General features: G+C 37.2%; 1 protein-coding gene across 1 annotated transcript; it reads left to right on the top strand.

Moving 5' to 3' along the window:
* Positions 1 to 10698: 10698 nt before the first annotated feature.
* On the top strand, positions 10699 to 19498 carry chrna9a (cholinergic receptor, nicotinic, alpha 9a). The gene is made up of 6 exons (XM_066662199.1): positions 10699 to 10741; positions 12086 to 12231; positions 14329 to 14483; positions 16677 to 16860; positions 17587 to 17941; positions 18642 to 19498. The coding sequence occupies exons 1-6, from the start codon at positions 10699 to 10701 to the stop codon at positions 19496 to 19498; spliced, it is 1740 nt and encodes a 579-aa protein (XP_066518296.1).
* The last annotated feature ends 1929 nt before the right edge of the window (positions 19499 to 21427 follow it).

Genomic DNA, 21427 nt, shown 5'->3' with positions numbered 1-21427 from the left:
TATATTTAAATGTAGTAATTTGTATTTTTATTGTTTTATATAGTGCACTGAGGTAAATCCAGCTAACCATGCTCGATTATCCTACATTAATCATTAAAATCTTACAACTGATCTTCATTTTCTTAGTATAGTTTATTAACCCCCCCCCCCCTTTAAAAAGTGAATAGAAGTGCACTATCTGCTTAATTCCTGAAATGTTTAAAATGGGTTGTAACTATTTACTAAGGTGGCTGATACTATAAAGCAGAATATGTCATAAAAACCTTGTGTGTGTTTGTGTGTACACACACTAGTGATTGCCCAAATTTGCATATATGCCGATGCTTGCGTGTTAATGTATACAGATTACAGAGTATGAGAAGCAGCCTGTGTTATTTAAAGCCTTTCCTCTGTGAAATGGGAACATTTCTATTCACATTCAAATTGTATAAAAGAAACCTATGTTGAGCAGTGAACAAAATTATATTCATATGTTCATTCTTTAATTTTCTGTAACCCCTTAAACCTGTTCATGGTAACAGTGGGTTCGTAGCTCACTTGGAAGCATAGGACACACCCTAGATGGACCCTAGAGTCCAAAAAATGTCATATATAAGGTCTTTTTCCTTCAGATATTAGAAATTATATATTAAATATACTGCTGCTGATGGAACTGGCTGAATCCTGCAATGACAGAAATGCTACAATATGTCAAGAAGCAGATCTGTGTCCCTCTATGTGTATTGCTCTGTTTGAATGATTATTTCTATTTATTCAACAACTCAAACTAAATTAATGACTTCCTAAGGCTTTTACACAGTGCTATTTACTCTAAACTATACTATAAATATTATTTGTGTATGAGTGAATAGAGGTAGGTACACACTCAGAACAGCTGTCACTATGGTTGTACATTTTGCTGTCACAGTGCTAGTAACCTCAAGGGTATATTTAAGTATCTTCAGTTAGGGAACATATATGTACCATATCCTGTAATAGCTGTAGATTTTATGTTTGTGTAGATTTCATACACCCGAAGGCTCATATTATGTTCTTGTAAAGTTATACATATGTGGTTGTACATATCTGGCTTTTTTTTTTTTATCAAATCAGTGAAAAGCTGTCTCATTTGAACGACACACTTTTAGAAAGAAGACAAAACAAAACATGAGGTTCTGGTACATTTTAGTCATTAAAGGTACAAATCATGTCAATGTACCTTTAAAGGTACAAAAATGGTTGTAGACATCAGCTGTGTTCCTAAATGTAAGTGGAGATTTATACAACAACATGAAAACAATGTGTATGAAAAAGGCAAGTGGTGGATATGCTAAATAATGAAAATAATATATTAACTGTGATTTTTTGTTATTATATATAATATGATCTTACCTTTTTCCTGAAGCTGAAACAGGAACAAATTAAGCTTAGTGGCTTTTAAGACTTTAAAATACATAACTGCAGAATAGAGCACACGTTTATATTTTTGTTCTGTATGGATTTAGGTTAGAAAACAACTTGGGGTTTGGCTGAACTGATCGTACAAAACCATGGACATACAGCATATTTTTTAATAGTTTTTTGAGGACTACAGAATTGTATGCAAATGTTTGGGCACCACTGGTCAAGTAATATATTTTGTAGATTTCAAAATGAAAATTCCTCTGTAAAGAATATGATGTATATAGTTACTGTTTATATCATGAATTTCACAAATGGGGGATAAAATAATACCAAATATGGCACTTTTTTTTTTCAAAGAACACATTTATTTTTTATATGTTAATTTGAGGGCGGCACGGTGGAGCAGCAGGTAGTGTCGCAATCACACAACTCCAAGAACCTGGAGGCTGTGGGTTCCTATCCCGCTCCGGGTGACTGCCTGGGAGGAGTTGGTCCCTGTGTCCGTGTGGGTTTCCTCCTTGTGCTCTCACTTTCCAAAAACACACGCTGGTGGATGGATTGGCGACTCAAAAGTGTCTATAGGTGTGAGTGTGTGAGTGACTGTGTGTGTGTTGCCCTGTGAAGGACTGGCGCCCCCTCCAGGGTGTATTCCCGTCTTGCGCGCAATGATTCCAGGTAGGCTCTGGACCCACTGTAACCCTGAACTGGATAAGTGGTTACAGTTAATGCATGAATGTCCAAATATTTGTATACAAATATATGAAGTATGTCTAAATCCTAAGGCAATTTAATACTTTTAGTTTATTGAGCTTAAAAAAAGTGTACGGTGTTAACAAGATATTATACACAGTGTCAGATTCATTGTGTTTAAGGAACTGACGCTGCACTACATGTGAGCTTAATATACATATGATGTGGTTTAGGGAGATGGCAGCTTAAAGTAGGCCTGTGCTTTTGGAGAACTGTATAAGGTCCAAACCCCAAAAACCACTTCCCAGCAGGAGCTCACAACTAACACAAACTTCTGAGCCCAACACAAGCTTCATAAAATGTCTGATCCTTTACACAGTAAACCTGGTGTAAATTCATGTTACATGTCAGTAACACAGTTGCATAAAATCACTAGATCTGAAGATATCAAATTAGACATTGAAACTAGTCATAAATCTTGAGGGCACACATTGGGTGAGAAATACCTCTGAGTATACTACATACATACACACTGTTTTATGTCCTTTTTTTTGCATAATCAAATGATTAATGTGTAAATACACCTTCAAATCAAATTTTGATTTAAAAAAATATAAGTAAAAACATTTATTTATCTGACAAAAATACACAGAAAGATTTCCAGTGTTTTGACTCACCAAAATTTATTTATTTTTAATTTATTCATTCATTCATTCATTTATATAACTGATTTATCTTGTTCAAGGCTGTGGTCTAATTCTGCAACTAGTGTCTCCTAGTGTGGCTTAAAGTCACATTGCCTGCATTCCCCCTCTGTCTCCTATGGTGCATCATGAAAATGAGAACCAGACAATGGCGACCACAAACTGTTGAGCAGTTGAAATGTTCTATCAAGTAAGGATGTGCAAAAATTTCACTATTGTTTTAAAGTCACAATGACTAACAAATGTGAAGTAAACTAAATATCTTTGACTTGTTTAATGTGGTAGAATGGTGTGTGTTTGTATGTGTGGTATTATTACTTTCCTTAAATTATATACTTAAGCAATGCATTATTGCTGTGTATTAGATGGCTTTTACTTCACCAGCTGTAGTTCAGTTTTTCAGTTTTGGCACGATCTCTAGTGAAAACTCAGATCGGTCACTGGATTAGAAACACCTCCTTTGTATCTATATTCATTGTCCATTTTATCAGCTACACTTACTGTAGAGGAGCATTTTGTAGCTCTACAATTACAGACTGTAGTCCACCTGTTATCCCCATTTCACCCTGCTCTTCAATGGTTAGGATCCCTGCAGGAAACAGCAGATACAGGTCCCTTTACCACTGCCTTGTGTTCAGTGGGCTTTGCACCACACCCTTACTCTGGATGTGGGGGACCTCTGGGGGGAGCTTCATGCAGAGGACGAGAACCTACCACAAATGAACGAGTTTAGCATCTTTTTCACAAATAATAGAACAAGGGTCCCTGAGATCAATCATAGGTGTCTCAAGAAATTTGGTTGTTGTACTGGACTGCTGTGGTGAAGAGAGAGCTGAGCTACAAAATGTGATATGAAATGGGCCTGTATGTGTTTTCTCTGGTGGGTTGTTGGCCATACTTTCTGTGATAGGCCCCCTACATGCCTCCTGCTGCAGGTTTACCAAGTATGGATGACAATCAAGGATTGCCATGAGGACAATTTTTTTTTAAATAGTTTTTAAAGAATAAAGAAATAAAAACATAACAAATATGTTTATGTTGTTAAATATTTATGCCTAAATTTACACACACTTTTAGCAAACGAGATTAGCTGTAGCGATATTATTATCAAAATGGTCTGTGAAATTTGCATGCACCACGACGCTGGGCCAGTAAATGAATGAATGAATGATATTTGCATGCACTCGTATTACAAAGAAAGTGGACACTCCTCAGTTTTAACTGTCATGAGGCACCTTCAGTATTGGTGGGACAGTGGTGGACTAAAATGTGTTACAGACAGTCTTTTTCTTATTATTTTAGTTCTTAACTGAAGCTAATTCCAGTTCTCCATCCCTCACTTCCAGTGCTGTTTAATGTAACCTGATCTACATATAAATTGACAGTGTGAGGAGCACATGGTTAGTTTTAAATATATACAAAAGTACAAAAGTCTGTGGTTTAATCTGTGCAATTTTTTTATATATTTACTTACTTATTTAAATGTTTATAGTTTGTAGAATACATTTAGATTTATAGTTTGCAGTGTCACAAACCAAATTGTAAACTGTGAAGCTAATAGGGCTTCTTCACGCATGCCATCACATTTCAGAACAGTTAGATGTTACAAATACGCACAGCACTCCATTTTCTACATTTATTGATTTTTTTTTACACTTTGCACTTTAAATTACTTTGTGTATAGTATTACACACAACATTCTCTACTCTGCACTTAACCTCTCAGAATAGCACTTCATCCGGTACACCACTCACCTGCCTTTGCCACATTACCACTACAGCACATAACCGCTGCCCTCAGCACTTTAATATAAAACATATACATCTGCACAATATATGGTTTAGGGGTAAGACTGTGTGTGTGTTAGTCTATGTGTATTGGAGGAATGTTTTTTTTTTTTTTTTTTTTTTTTTTTTTAAACTAATATTGGATGTTGTATATCTATGTTCACTGTGAACTACAGGAACCAAATCCATATTCCTTTTATTCCTTTTATATGCACGCCTAGGCCAATAAAGCTTGATTCATATTCTGATTAGACCACACAGCACCAGTGTAGAATTCAGGCAATAAACATCAGAGTTATGGAGACTACTGTGTTAATTTGATTTTGACTTCATCATGACCCATGGCCTTATGTCATGATATGCATGCTAACACCATCGGATCAGAATTTAGAAGTCAAAAACCAGTGCTGCTACTGAAAAAAGTGGCACATTTACATGTATAGCTGTAAAGCATAATGTCAACCCACATTTGAAGTGTGTGAGCTGGTTATGGGGTTTCTCTACCATTATTGTATGACCTGATCAATGTGGTCCAGTATATGTCTGTACAACTTCTCTCAGCACTGTGGTCTGACACACACACACAAACACACACACACACACACACACACACACACACATATCTTACCACAAGCCTCTCTGTCTCTATCTCCATTGCTCTCTCTACAACAGGAAACACCTGCAGTCAGCACTCACCACACAAAACGCTCTCGCTCTCGCTCCCTCTCCCTCCCTCTCTCTCTCTTATACACACATTCATAAGCACACATAAACATAAAAGACCTGCATGACTGTTCAATTGTGACAGTTAAGTTGTAACATCAACAATTGTGCATTATCAGTTATATGTATTCTGCTTAACACATCCATGCGGATGTATGGCATGCAGATATACTGTGCGTTTGAAGGTACTATATCAGCACCTGTCAACCTCTGTGACAACAAGAAGCATAACTATTGCTTTTCCAGTCTCAGTGTGTATGAGTTTGAATGTCTTTCTTTAAAAAGCATTGCACATACAGTTGTAAACATGTTGTGTATAAAAAGAGATTTGAAAAGAATAACAGAGCTAACATACAATGCAAAATAAGCTCCAGATGAACGTACTCTCCAGCTAACAGACACGTGAGGCCCACATGGGCAGGACTGCTGGGTACCATGTTTAGTCCACATGCTATCTGTTGGCCAAATATATATGCCCACCTGGGGCCCGTATACATTGAATAGGGAGCCCATATACATCGAACAATCATGGATTAGGAATACCTACCTTATTGTGCATTTTATCAGCTCAACTGACCATACAGGAGCACTTTGTAGTTCTACAACAGACTGTAGTCAACCTGTAACTCTACATACTTTTCCTCATTTCATCCTGCTCTTAAATCTTTCATCTGTGGAGATCTTGTGGATGTAAGGTCAGAGACAGTAGCTCATCTGTTGCTGCACAGTTTGTCTTGTTGGTCTTCATTAGTTGACGCAGGACACAGAACCACAGATTTCTTTGGTTGGTGGACTATTGTCAGTATAGCAGTGACACTTACGGTTTTAAAAAGTCTTAACAAACCTGCTGTGTCTGATCCGATTGCACCAGCACAACACACACTAACACATCACCACCACATCATTGTCACTGCAGCACTGAGAATGATCCAGCACTCAGATCATTCTCTATGGTGGTATCATGGAGTCCTGACTATTGATGAGCAGGATGAAATTGGGATAAGAAAGTTTGCAGATAAACAGGTGAATTACATTCTATTATTATAGAACTACAAAGTGCTCCTGTATGATCAGTGGAGCTGGTAAATTGGACTATGAGTGTAGAAACAAGGTAGGTGTTCCTTATCCAGTGATTGTTTTGTGTATATACCGTTTTTGGGATGTCCACATCTATTTGGTATATGCTGCTCAACTGGGTCCCACTAATAGTTCATCCATCAACACACCCAGCTAGCTATCTTGAATCCAGCTAGCCCATGTTCAAAACATGTGGGTCCCACTAAGGTGTCCTTCAGAGTCAGTAACCAGTTTTCTAAACAGGCGTCAGCACCAAAGCACAGATTTGTGATTAAATTTGCTAGGTTTATTAACCAATAACCTATTCATCTGCCTTGTACACGAAATACAAGTCTGAAATATCAGTCAAACCTGAACATCATGTAATTTTTGTTTGTTTTGTGTTGTTATTTTAAATAAAATATTTTCTCCCATTTTTTTTCTGAATGGTGTATGGTTGTGCATCCCTGAAAGGGATGAATTACTGAATAATAATGAGAACCATAGGTGAAAAAGGTTTAAAGAGCAGTATTATAGATTCCTATATGAAATATGTTAAATCATTCTCAATTTTAATGATAAGTTGAAATGTTTCAGGAAACATTGCACAGGAAATGACAGTACTCATGAAAAAATGCAGAGGTGAGTGCATCATGGGAGATGTATTTCAGCAGCAGTTTCTTATATAAGCTGAACCCTCCATTTCATACGGCTCTGAGAGAAGGAAGAGTGAATGGGGTAGAAGATCATAAGGGCTAGAGAACAACCACTTCCTGTCGCACTTTTTGATCTTTCTTCATCTCTGAGCGCGTTATCCTAAATGTGTGTGTGTGTGTTTGAATAAAATGTAGGCGTTTGAGTGGGTTTTGAAATATGGGTGGGTTGAAGTTTAAGCAATTTCACCTGAAAAACCTTAAAATAACTGACACAACTCAAGCAATTAGGCTCTAGACTTTGTGAAATTATGTTAGTTGTACATTCCTGGGGCCTATTTAATGGAATTGTTCTGATTACATTGTAGACTCGGGTTCGACCATGTGACTACAGGGAATTTAATGGGTGGAGGGAGAGTTAGATTATGAATAGGACCTGCGCCCTCTAGTAGCCTGTAATAGATATAGCACTTATTTAATGTCCTATTATTTCAGGAATGGGCAATACCACCAAGGTTAAAAATGTAAATCATGAATGCTACTGAGGGACTTGAAGTTAGCAAGGCTAATGCTAACACAAGACATTTCTGGGGACCCATAACAGTGTTATGGGTGTTTGGGGCTGGTTATCAGCCCTTAAGCAGGAAACTGTGCTGTGACAGTGGACTGAGAGAGGCTGGGGCTCATGGGGGAGCTCCCTGTGTGTTTAACGCCTCCCCTCAAATGGTTCAGCAGTTATTTTGGGGAATGTTCATGTCAAGGAGTGCTTTTGTTGTTGTAGTTTGGGTAATCTGTTGTATCTGTGTGTGTTGAGCTTGTAGGGCTGTTGATGCGGACAACAGTATCCACAGTCAGGGAAATTTGTTTGTTTGTGGATAAGGTCTCTCTCTGCATTGAAGTGATGTTAGTTTTGTCAGACAAATTGAATTTCACACCAGGAGGTAACACATGAACCAGTGACATTCCTCACACTAAAGTAAAACTATATGTTTCATATTTTGACATGATTGAGGAAATTCACAATTTCCGTTTATTTCAATAAGATTAACTGAGAAAGTCAATTTCACATGCATGACTTCCAGGTGAATAAACTTAACCTTTTCGTGTCAAGTTCAACTTTGGTGACCAATACCGCCGCTGTTCTGTCTTTGTGACCTCTGTTGCAATCCATACTGGCTGGCCATTGTAAAATCCCAGTCTGGAACGTTGATCAAAGTTCCGGTCTTACTGACTCAACAAACACATGCAGACAAGGCGTGCAAATTGTCGGTATTTGTACAAAATGAACCAAGGTTCTTAAGAAGGTTGGTGACGATATGATTGAACCTGCCCATAGAGGGCTCTGATTAGCTATAAATTTGGCAAAAACCTTCAAGCATTTTACATTTATATCTGGAAATTGGGAGTGTTTTGTGAAATTGAGGCTAGAAATAGTTCGTGAATGTGTGTGTGTGTGTTTTTAATGTAGAGCCTGCTGCTGAGCAGGTTTTTAAGTTTTGAAAGGAACGGAATGTACGTATAAGTTTTGAAATAAAATCACATTTTTGAGTAGGTTTTTAAGTTTTGAAAACATATTCAAGCTCATTGGCTGATCACCGCTGCCCTCTCAAAATGAAATATTCCTTTTTTAAACATGATAATCACCTCTAAAAGATGGCAATCTTCGCTCAAAATATGATATTTCCTCAAAATATTGACACAAAATTAACACAAAGACGTGCAACAGTTCAGTGACATTACTGGATTTAAAAAAAAGTGTGTCTCTGAGAGGTTGAGGCTTTCAAAATTAAAGATGGGTAGGGCCAGCCATCATGTAAAATAACGAATAGTCCATGATGAATAGACACGTGTTCATCCGTATTCAGATATTCTTTCTCGGACGTTCCGGGAGGCGCCCACAAAAATACACAATCGGTTTTTGAGAGTGAGCGACTTAGAAACAGAGCGTGCGAGCAAGAGAGAGCAACACACACACACACACACACACGCACAGAGTAGGAGTGTGTGTGACAAGGAGAGAATTCTGATTGGCTTCTTTTGTGCTTGTTAGACGTATGAGGTTTCTCTGTGGGCAGGGCTTAACTCTACTATCATCAGTGTAGTGTTGTGCGGCGCTATTGCAGAGTTCATAAACAAAGAAAACACATTTCACCCCGGACTACACAAAAGTATATAGTTGTTTAATAGAAGTTGGATAAAATGACACTGTTGCTCTGTTTGTAACAGCTAGTTCTGTTGCCCATGGACGGTTAAACTGTAAAAAATGGCTGTAAAAGACGTGTTGATGTGAGCATAACATAGTTCACACCTTTATCAGTATTGCTAACACCTAGCGTGTTATGACTGCTGCCTCTGAAGGAGCTACAGAATGTTATACTGCTCTGCTTCCTCAGAGGCAGCAATCATCTACTTCGTCTTAGTACACAGATTCTCCAGTGTTAAATCAACACTGTTAGTGTTAACACTGACAATATTAATATTGTTAATTTAACACTAATAGTGTTGATTTAACACTTGTGAATTTACTGTGTACTAAGACGAAGTAGATGATTGCTGCCTCTGAGGAAGCAGAGCATTTTAATGTGTCATTCTGCAGCTTTTTCAGAGGCAGCCATCATAAATCAATTGTTCAAAATGTACTTTTTGCCTCAGAGGCAGATAAATTTTAATGTATATCATACTGGAACGTCCTCAGAGGCAGAACGTTAATTATTCTCCATTCAAGCAAACAAAATACTGAGATTTCTGCAACTTTTCTAACAAATTAGGACACAGCAATTTACAGTAACAAAAAAGAAAATTATATAGGACACGTTCCTCTTCCAGAGACATTTCTGGTAGTCAGTGCTTGCAAACCATTGGGGTCTAGGCAGAGCTTTAGGCAGAACTCGATGGATGCTAACCAGTCACCTTCAACCCTGCCGGTTGGCTTGTACCCAAATACATTTTTTCATCCTAAAAGGCAACACTGCCTTCAGAAACATTTTGAGCAATGATTTTGCACACCAGCACTATTTCCCCAAGGGATTAGGAAAGTAACATTTATTTTTCTTCTTCTTCTTAACCTTGGACATGTAAAAGTTAAGGCATTACCTTGAAAATATTCTACATTAATTTTATTGCTAATCCAGCCCTAAAATATGAAACAAATTTAACTGTGGGCTGAGGGTTTTTTAGAACATTTACCATGTAATTAATGTTTTGTGAAACAAGTGTGCGTATGTGTTACCTGTGTTTTGATTTGAAATTTAGAGTATGCAATGTTCAAGTTGCATGACCTTTATGCAGTTCAATCAGGTGTCAGGACACACATATACCCACCAACAAAAGAGACTTGAAATTGAAATGCACGCTCATTCTAAATGCAGGTTTCAGTTAGTTTCCTTGAGTCTCTCTCTCTCTCTCTCTCTCTCTCTCTCTCTCTCTCTCTCTCTCTCTCTCTCTCTCTCTCTCTCTCTCTCTCTCTCTCTCTCTCTGTGTGTGCTATGTGATACCCCAGGTCTTGTTCCAGAGGGAGATTGACATTCAGGCCTTCGGCAATATAGCAACCGCAGTAGAGTACCAGCAGTGTTACTTTAGACAGACCTGTTTCTGTTATTTTTTCCTCTTATGTTGCTGAAACATGTAGCCACAAGATTAGTTTTTACTGACCTGTAAAGAAAAGAAATGTAGAAAAAAATAGCTTTTTACCTTTAAAGAAAGATGAAGATCTGGGTTCTTGTTTTCATTATCATGCGGCTACATGGTAAGTTGAGAGACTAGTTATGAGGGCAGTTATTTTATGTTGTATTGTGTTTCAGTGGGTTTTATGGTGAGTAAATGCATGACATTTGTAGACTCAATGATACATATAGTTTGCTGAGAGCCTGCCATCTCTATACATTATTTTGCACCTCCTCATTTTCATTGTAAACAGGAACACAGCTCGGAATGCAAGCATGAGCACCACTTGCCATACCCCACATTCTCTTCAGATTTTTAAAACAATTACTGTCTAGAATGATGTCATAACTGTTTTTAATTAAATAAATGTATGTTTGTTGAATAACAAGTGTATAAAATTTTTGATTATGTTAATCTTGTGCAACTTTACAGGTTTCACATAGTAAGACAATATGCTGCCTTGAAAATAAAAATAAAATGTGATGTTCTGGGTAAACACTTTTAAATCCTTTTCACAAAATGTAAACACAGAATTCAATATTTCCCCTCCATTTGTATTGTTTTTTAACTGTAAGAGCAATCTATTATACTACAAGAAATTTTATGTATCTTAAATGTATTTTTTTACATGTTAAAATGTCCCTCTTGATGCTAAAATAAATGAAATCTCAAGACAAAATTAAACTGAATATTAATGCATATATTTTAAATTATTTACAATTTTGTTCACATGATTTCTAGAATGTTCTGACTGTTATATGATCAATACAAAAATTCTTAAAAACTAGTAAATCTGATTTCATATCTCACGTTAACCCTTATTTAACTGGCGGCAAAAATGTAGAATTTGATGTACGTAACACACTTAATTCATTCATTTATTCATTGTCTGTAACCGCTTATCCAGTTCAGGGTCACAGTGGGTCTGGAGCCCACCCGGATTTACTGGGTGCAAATACGGGAACACAACCTGGAGGGGGCACCAGTCCTTCACAGGGCAACACACACTTACATTCACACACACCTACGGACACTTTTGAGTTGCCAATCTACCTACCAATGTGTGTTTTTGGATCGTGGGAGGAAACTGGAGCACCCGGAGGAAACCCACGCAGACACATGGAGAACACACCAAACTCCTTACAGACAGTCACCTGGAGTGGGGCTCTGAAGCTGTGTGCAACACACTTCTAAAAAAAATAAAAATAAAAAAAGTAAATAGCACATATTTAATTTAATTCTGGCCTGGATTCCAGCAAGTAAACTTGAAAGAAAATCCAATTCATCAAGATTATAATCATAGATTCTAAACAGAGATTTATTCCCTTCTTGTTTCCCTTTTCTGTGTATGTTTTGTGCCATATGCCTACAATAATACATCCATTTAATGTAGAATTCATTTATATTCTTTTCCTTTTTACTGCAGCTGTGTTATCTGCTCAGGGTCGCTACGCTCAAAAGTTGCTAAAAGATCTTATGGAGAATTACTCCAAGGCCCTGCGGCCTGTAGAGGACACTGACAAGGCCCTCAATGTTACGCTGCAGATTACACTTTCACAGATCAAAGATATGGTGAGTACACACACACATACACACATACACCGAGGAAAGGTGATAACCGCACACAGCTGACCTGGCAAGAAAAACATAGTGTCTGACTTAAGGCTCAAACATACTTCCTCTGGCACTGAGGTCAAGGAAAATGAATGCACCACCTACATCATATATCTGGTCTTCTTGTGGTAGGGGTAGTTAGCATTTTTGTGCTTTGAGAGTGTGGTGTATTTGTAAAGTCTATGACCTTGTGGGCTACACTGTGTAAACCGCATGACTCAGATGAATGCCCTTGTCCGATTCCCACGCTTTATGACTGCAATAGCCAGTCATAATATTGTCACTGACCCCAGGTTAACTGACTAGACAAATAAATGTAGTGAAATTTTGGAGACCAGTACACTATTTAATGAAACATGAAGCAATTCTGTTTTAGTAATGTCTGTGATATGCTCACAAAAATGTACTGTTACGTAATTTATCACAACAATATTTAGTCATATTTTCCACCCCTTTGTCTTCAGCTATTATTGTTCTTATTTTATTTTTTACTGACATAAATATTAAATATGATTACATATATATTTATACTTGTAATATAATGAATTATGTAGCTAGTTATGTATTATTTAACGTGATTACATATATATACATATAATTATATATATAATTACATAATGAATAATATTTACACTTTATTTACATCATACATTCAAAGGTTAATTCCACAACTTTACAAAACTAATTTTTTATTTTGTATAGGATGCAGAAAAAAATGTGATTTGTTTATATTCTTGAACCTTATTTATTAAAAAAAAGTTTTAAAAAATCTAATTTTTAATATACAAATTAAAAATTTGATGCCTACAACACATTGAAAAACATTTGTACAGACACGTTTACCATGGTGTTACATCACCTTTACTTTCAATCAATTTTTTTTTAGATTTTGGGAAATGGGGATACAAATTGTTGAATCTTTGCAAGTGAAATATTTGCCCAACGGTTAGTAGTCACAGCTGTTCGATTCTTGTCTTCATGATACACTATAGGAAACAGATCTAGACTGCAGGCTAAGAGTCAAATTGCAGGCATCAGCTACTTTGAATCCTGAATTTGGTTAATAATTCTGGCCATCCGCATAGATAACCGTATGTTATATGCTTTTTAACCTGGTTGTGTTCTTTAAAACTCTCATTAAGTGAGTCTCCACTCTGACCATGCTCAATGAAATATTTATATACTGACCCAACAGAGGACTTTCCACGTACTGGATTTGGTTTCTTAAAGACACTGATTATGTCTAATGGCCTAGAGCCCTAAGCATGCCATATTCTGATTCACAGGAGCATGCTGAAAATCTGTAATTTGCTGTACTATACATTTGTAATACACAACTTCTCTGGAAAATCTTTATAAAATATATGAGAGAAAATATTCCCATTTGAATCATTCATTCATTCATTCATTCATCCATTATCTGTAAGCGCTTAATTCAGGGTCGCGGTGGGTCAGGAGCCTACCCGGAATCTTTGGGAGAAAAAGGGAATACACCCTGGAGGGGGCGCCAGTCCTTCACAGGGCAACACACACACACACACCCATTCACTCACACACGTATGGACACCTTTGAGTAGTCATTCCACCTACCAGTGTCTGTTTTTGAAGACTTTATTATGCACGTTATAAAAATTATACAAGTGTTTAAGCCCCAAGAAGCCTTTTTTCTTACTTTTAAAGAAACATATATGAGTTTTACAGCTTGGTTACTTTAGGATGTGTTCTGAGTGGTAGGGAAGAGTAGGGAGCTGTCCTGTACATTCAGAGACTACTGTGCTTTCTTGAGACAGAATGATAAAATTTGCTGTGATGACCAATGTGAGGCTGTTTAATTGTTATAACATTGTGTTAAATATACTTTCTGCTTGTTTTCTACTGCTAAAAAATATTAACTGATACCTAATGGCTTCTTTAACTGGAAATGAAATAAACAAACAGGTGGTCTCAAATGAATGAGTTTTCATTAAACTGCTACCTTCAGAGTGATGCGTTACAATGTATGAATGCTTTTTTCATGGCTAACTCCAAATCTGCTTCTTTTCATTTTGTTGAAAGGATGAGAGAAACCAAGTACTGACCACATACTTATGGGTGCGGCAGATTTGGTATGATGCATATCTGAGCTGGGATAAAGAGGAGTATGATGGCCTGGAGGTTATACGCATTCCGAGCGAGCTTGTATGGAGACCTGACATTGTCCTTTACAACAAGTAAATAATACAACTTACTTTTTTTGTTTTGTTTTGCTTTTATGTCCATGTGTAGTTTGTGTATGTTTGTCTAAGCCATTTGTTTGTTTAATCATCATGGTGATGATCCTTTGGCCATTTCCCAAGTCAGGTGTTCCCTAGTTGCATTGCCGGAGTCCCTATGGGAAGTCTGGTACTTTTCACAATTTAAATGCAAAGTTCAGAGTTGTAATTAAAAAAAATAAAAAAAAATAAAACAATTTTTATATAATTCAGAAGATGTTTCTCATGATTTGCTTTCTCTCAGGTCTGTTTGTTTGCTGGAAAGTGAGTAATATTGACTTATTTTTGTTGATTTGGATTATTAAAGTGGAAATATCTACGAATTCAGAAGATGTCTATGCGTTAACAACAGTCGTTTTTTTTTTTTCCAACATACCATTCCACCTTAAAATACACGGAGAGACCTCAATGTAAACAACCTAGAGAGAACTGTGTTTCCCCATAATCATGGACATCCCCTTTAACTTGGCCAAAGACTGCCTATTACTGCAGGAAACTAAACTTGACCAACATGCAAAATAACCCATCACAAGGCTATATTGATGAGTTAAAGGAGGCAGATAGCCAATCTGAATATGGCTGGCAGAATCTAGATCTTGAGGCCACCTAAATGCACTGAAAATATCAACTTGTGGGTGGAGCGTCTGGAGCTGAGACTAACTGTTCCCTATCATTGCTTCCCAGGTGTTTGTCTTTGTTTTCTTATATGTGTGTTTTGAACCCTTGTGTTTTCAAACATTATTCTTACATTTCTTGTAAAATTAACCTCCCTGCATCTGCCTTCTACATGTATTTTCCTCACACTCACCATGACAAATTAGCTATGCAAACTGTCAAACACTCACAAATGATAATTTCACACAACCAATCGTCAGACAAAGGTGTATTTTGACACCTTTTTGTTGTGGGGAAACCAGACCACCTACAAAAACCCCACACAAACACAGGATGAACACACTAAACTCTTCACAGACAGTGACTCAAAGCAGGTATTGGCTTAGACCTGGATCTCTGTAAAGCTGATTTGTGATACTTTCTGAATCTTTCTGTTGTGAAAAGCGCTATATAAATAAAATTTGATTGATTGATTGATATGTCAGCTATTGTGTGTATCTGGCAACCTGGTGAGGTTGGACTGTAATGTCATTGGATAGAAGCGGGATCTCAGGCCAAAACATTAATAGATTTCCACTCTTGCATAGTCTCTTTTCAGAGTGAATATACTGGCTTCAACACTGCTATAGGGGATACCAGTGCTTCAGTTTAGCCTCTTTCCTTAATCTATAATCACACACACTAGACATTCACAATTGAGTACAGTCAATATATTATAGCTTGCTCCTTAAATGCCAGAGGCATCTGGAGGTTTTCAAACAACAAATGGACATCCAAACGTTGAAAAGCATGAACCGAATTGAGGGTTTTGCTCTACTTCTGCTCCATATGTGCGTAATATTGACTTATTTTTGCTGTAGATGGAACTGACTCTAAATTTGGGAGAAAGCTTACTGCATGAAAGTAAACACAAACCGAAAACAGATACAAAATTGAGCATCTCGAGTAACAAATGAGTTTCTGTGGTAATTTAAACAGTGTATAAAAACCTACAGACAAGTTAAACTTTAGCCACATACAAACAGCGATCTTTCTTCCCCTTCAAATATACCATTCCACCTTAACAACAAATGTGAAGACAATGTTTCTCCACAACCATAGAGGTTGCCTTTAAGTTATTTTTGGTATTTGCTGCTGAGAATTAACATTTGGTATTTGCTGCTGAAAAGGTTAGCTAAGTAAAACTATAGTAAGAATGGTTACATTCTTTTGCAGCCCAGATTCAATTTCAAAAGACAAGCATATATTTTATAGGACTTCTATAACTTAGATTTATTTTCTCATTCATTTTATTGCTTATAATGTGTCATTACAGTGTCATTTTCCCAGAGTGCCTGGGTTTAGTAGTGTTAAATCAAACTAAACTTAATACTAGCAGGCTGAAGTGTTTTCCAATATCATCCATCCTTTAAAAGCTTGATGATTTGCCATTTTGGGCAAAGGCCTTTTTTAACCGGTATTTATACAATAAGCAAACAGCAAAAAATTGTGTATACAACATAATATGCTTACACATACACAACCTCTCTATTTCAGTGCTGATGAAGAAGACTCATCAGGTCCTCCTGACACTAACGTAGTGTTACGGTATACAGGGGAAATCACATGGGATGCTCCTGCAATCACTAAGAGCTCATGTGTGGTGGATGTTTCTTATTTTCCCTTTGATAGTCAACAGTGCAACCTCACCTTTGGCTCCTGGACCTACAATGGAAACCAGGTGAAACACACACCAGAATAAACACACATACACAAATACACACATACATACATGCATACATGTAAATAAATGTAACAAAATGTTCAGAACTAAATGCATGCTCACAGTACTTTAACATACTTTCTAATGCAAAAAAATGTGGAATGTGAATGGATAAATGCTTTTAAAATGAATAAATAAATACAGATCCTCTGCAGAGAACACACCTCACAATTATTGTTCATTGAGTGATTTTAACATAAAGGGAGCAAACTACAGTAAGCACCCAATTTATTAGTGTCACCAATTTTCACAATGAAGTAAGAAATTAAAACGTATTATTATGAAGAAGTAAAATTTATGATTTTGTGATACGTTCTTTTTTTTTTCAAAAGATACTTATCCATGGGGTATTTTGAGATTATGTAAGAGACTGAGAAATTGAGAAATGTGCTATATCATTCATTCGTTGTCTGTAACCGCTTATCCAGTTCAGGGTCGTGGTGGGTCCGGAGCCTACCTGGAATCACTGGGCACATATATATGTGTGTGAGTGTGTGTTGCCTTGAGAAGGACTGGCACCACCTCCAGGGTGTTTTCCTGCCTTGCACCCAATGATTCCAGGTAGGCTCTGGACCCACTGCAACCCTGAATGAATATAAATGAGCAAAAAATGCTGTATTTGGGTTGTTTCCTAGCTGTTGCATATGTTTGTATTTGATTATTGCCCCACTCCAATCTCCCCAGGTGGACATCACTATGGGTGGGATGGAAGGTGGTGATCTGTCAGACTTTGTAGAGAATGTGGAGTGGGAGTGTCATGGAATGCCGGCTGTAAAGAATGTGATTATGTATGGCTGCTGCTCGGATCCATACCCAGACATCACCTACACAGTGCTGCTGAAACGCAGATCCTCCTTCTACATCTACAACTTGCTGCTACCCTGCTTTCTCATCTCCTTCCTGGCTCCACTGGGCTTCTATTTGCCTGCAGACTCTGGGGAGAAGGTCTCTCTGGGTGTCACTGTGCTGCTGGCTCTCACTGTCTTCCAGATGATGGTGGCAGAGAGCATGCCTCCGTCTGAGAATGTGCCACTCATTGGTGAGTTTAAGTGTACAGTTCCCAAGCTTTATTTTCAGTTTAATAGCTGTTTTCAACAGTACTGATTTCACAGTGCTACTTCTACTGTTCTGACCAAGACCCAGACCTGCATATTATGTAAAGGAATGTAGGGAGGAATGGTTTAAATGTAAGTAAGTAGGAGATTAATATAGCATGTGAACATAGCAAGTGTCAAAAAAGTACATTTCATTCACAATGCACTCTGTATATGTCAACAAAGCTCTGCCCAATTATTAATCCATTGTTTCTGTGATATCACAAGAACCAGCAAATTTACATGAGATAAAACTTTATTAATCCCTACTAGAAGAGCAATAAATGTAAAGTATAAATAGTAAAAAATACAACAATAACAGAAAAACAGAAATAAAATACGTATAGTACATTTCCTAATAAACTAAAATAGAGAGGCAATCTCTTCAGCTGTTTCAGCTGTTTTCCTGTAGAGGTATTTAGTTTGAGGGCCACTAGTAGAAAAGACCTCATATTGTGCACCTTAATTGGTGATCTCATCTAACAATTCTTTTGAAATGAGGATCATTAAATGTATCCCCTTTGCTGCAAAAGCATTTCTATCCTTCTAAGAAAAGATATAGATGAAGAGTTCACAGATCCAGGGCTCGACACCACAAACCTTTGGCTGAAGTGATCATTCACTATTTCTTTTCTTATTCTGTAGGTAAATACTACATAGCCACAATGACAATGATTACGGCATCCACCTCTCTGACGATCTTCATCATGAACATTCACTTCTGTGGCGCAGAAGCCAAACCAGTGCCTCACTGGGCAAAAGTCCTAATCATTGATTACATGTCCAAAATATTCTTTGTGTATGAAGTGGGTGAGAACTGCACAACTCCTGAAAGTGAACGCGGTACAGTCTTCACTGAGAACCCCTTGGCCAGCCTGGAGAGAGATGGCTACTTTGACCATGATTTTTATGGTGACATTGGCCACAATGACCACCAATTTAACAGGTGCAGTGATTTTAATACAGACTGTCGCCATGTCAACAATCACCATGGATACAGGTACCAGCATTGTACTGCACAGGGGCATCATGTGAAGGCGTGTTCTCCAAGACAGATTTCGTCTCAACAAAAATCACATCGGCCAAAGTACACACACCATATTGGACGTGATGGCAATGCTGTACACCCCATACACCAGAGTGAGGAAAAATTGAAACAAATTGATCTCTCCATTCCAGAAAAACTCAACGTATATGCTTACGAACATGGAAACGGCTACCCCAAAGGCAATAGTTATCACCACAACAGCTGTTACAAACCATATTCATTGGAAGACTATGCTAAAGGAGCTGATGCAGGGTGCACATGTGTGTGTGGCCAGCATCAAAAAGTGGTGGGCAACATTGAGTATATTGCTAACTACTTCAGAGAGCAAAGGTCTCACCAGGCCAAAGGGGCAGAGTGGAAAAAAGTTGCCAAGGTAATGGACAGGTTCTTCATGTGGATCTTCTTTGTTATGGTCTTCCTCATGAGCATTCTCATCATGGCCAAGGCGTCCTGAGACAATGTTACATTGATTCTTCCTAAGTGTAATATTACGTCAGGTTTCATAACAGTGCTGAAAACTAAAAAAGTTCAGAAAATATATTTCTGGTTTTTAAAACATTCTGCCAATCACCTGCCTCCAATTATCAATGAAAAAATACATTTATTACTTACCAAAGTGTACTAAGCTAGCTTTTCTTAAAAAAAAAATGATGCACCAGAAACCCTATGAAGATCACTTGTCAGGGTGGTGTGAGGAGTAGATTTAAAGGATGCGGACACACTCGCTACAACACGGAAAGGTTTAATAATGAAATAACAAAACAAACCTTACGAGAAACACGAGATAACATTTACTTGACTGGGGAATGAAACAAACGAACTAGATTAGAAACGAAGACTACGAAAACATTTATGAAACAAAACGAGCAAGAGAACAACAGAATTCACAATGAAACAAACAAACTCAAAATGACCGATAACAGGAAGTGAGGGAAGAGGGCTTAAATAAACGAACTTAACAAGAGACACCTGACACAGATAACTAAGGACAATTACAGAGAGGCGGAACAAGAGGTGGAGCGAGTGAACATAAACAAAGCCATGTGAGGAGAAGGAAAACAACAAACAGAGCCACATGGAAGGAGGAAAACAACCAGAAAGTGTCAAGGTGTGACATCACTGACCTAATACTAGCACACACGTATAATCATGCTAACATACCACCATTTCAGTATCACTGCAGTTCTGAGAATGATCCACCATTGAAAAAATATTAGGTCAGGAGTGGTCCTGTGGTGATCTCTCCTCTTTAATTCTTGGAGTAAAGGTAGTGTTGAGAGAGAAGGTTCCATTCAGTAACTGTAAATATAAAAGTACACTTATAGTAGGTGTTACTTATAAAATGGCATAAAAAAGTAATTGTGTTTTTCTGGTGATGTTTCTTTTGCTTTGTATAACTCTGTAATAATTTGGTGAAAGTTGGACCATGCGAAAAATTTAAATGCAAGAGTGTTTCAATAAAAAAAATTACATAAAAACTAAATAAAACCACTTTATCTGTCTATGCTTAATGTGCATGATTTTAAAAAAATTATAAACAAAAATAATTATTCAAAGGCAACACATTGGCCCTACAGGTAGTATCACCCCCATAGTGCTGCAGGTTTCCTGGGGTTTTGGGTTCTTTCCCTGTCTTGGGTCATTGTCTGTGAGTTTGGCTTGGTTTGTCCTCCTTTGATCTGCTCTGGTTTCCTCCAGCTATCCAAAATCACAAGTTGATATGTCCACTGGCTATGTGAAATTGTCCATAGGAGTTAGTGAATGACAACAGATTTTTTTTTGAATGTGACATCACTTTCAAATAGACACTAGCATTCACATAAGGAACTACAAAAATATTGCTTGGCTCATAAATCTAATATAGCTAAAAACTTCCCTAATAAAAATATCACTTAGGTTTCCTTGAACAACTGAAACAATTTTCGTCCAAAAGAGTTGAAATACATGTAAGTGTAGACACATTAAATGTGTCATTATATCATTGATATTATTATATTTAGTTATATTTCACTGTAGTCATCTTTCTTTTTTTTATGCTGAAAAATGAACATAAGATCTGCTTTGCCTTGGAATTTTATAATAGAATAGTGGTTTCTGACTTTTGCATGGCCGTGTAATAAGTGTTTCTTTAACACAGCAGGGTACTTTTTAATAAAGTTGGACCAGGGTTGAGAAATATTGGGACATTTTTTTATTTTTATTTTTACCATTTAAGATATAATAATACTCTATTTTAGCATTCTTATAGTTGAACCTACCAAATCAGATATTCCCCTATCACACCAAACTATTTGTTACAGCTTTTTCTGTTTACTTTTGATGACTCACTCTTTTATCTTTCCTTTCCTTTAGTCTGTCCATTCAAAAACAAGTGGTATCTTTT

This window comes from Hoplias malabaricus, chromosome 2 (assembly GCF_029633855.1).
Source record: "Hoplias malabaricus isolate fHopMal1 chromosome 2, fHopMal1.hap1, whole genome shotgun sequence".
Taxonomy (NCBI): Eukaryota; Metazoa; Chordata; class Actinopteri; order Characiformes; family Erythrinidae; genus Hoplias; species Hoplias malabaricus.
This window is presented reverse-complemented; position numbering and strand designations above follow the sequence as displayed.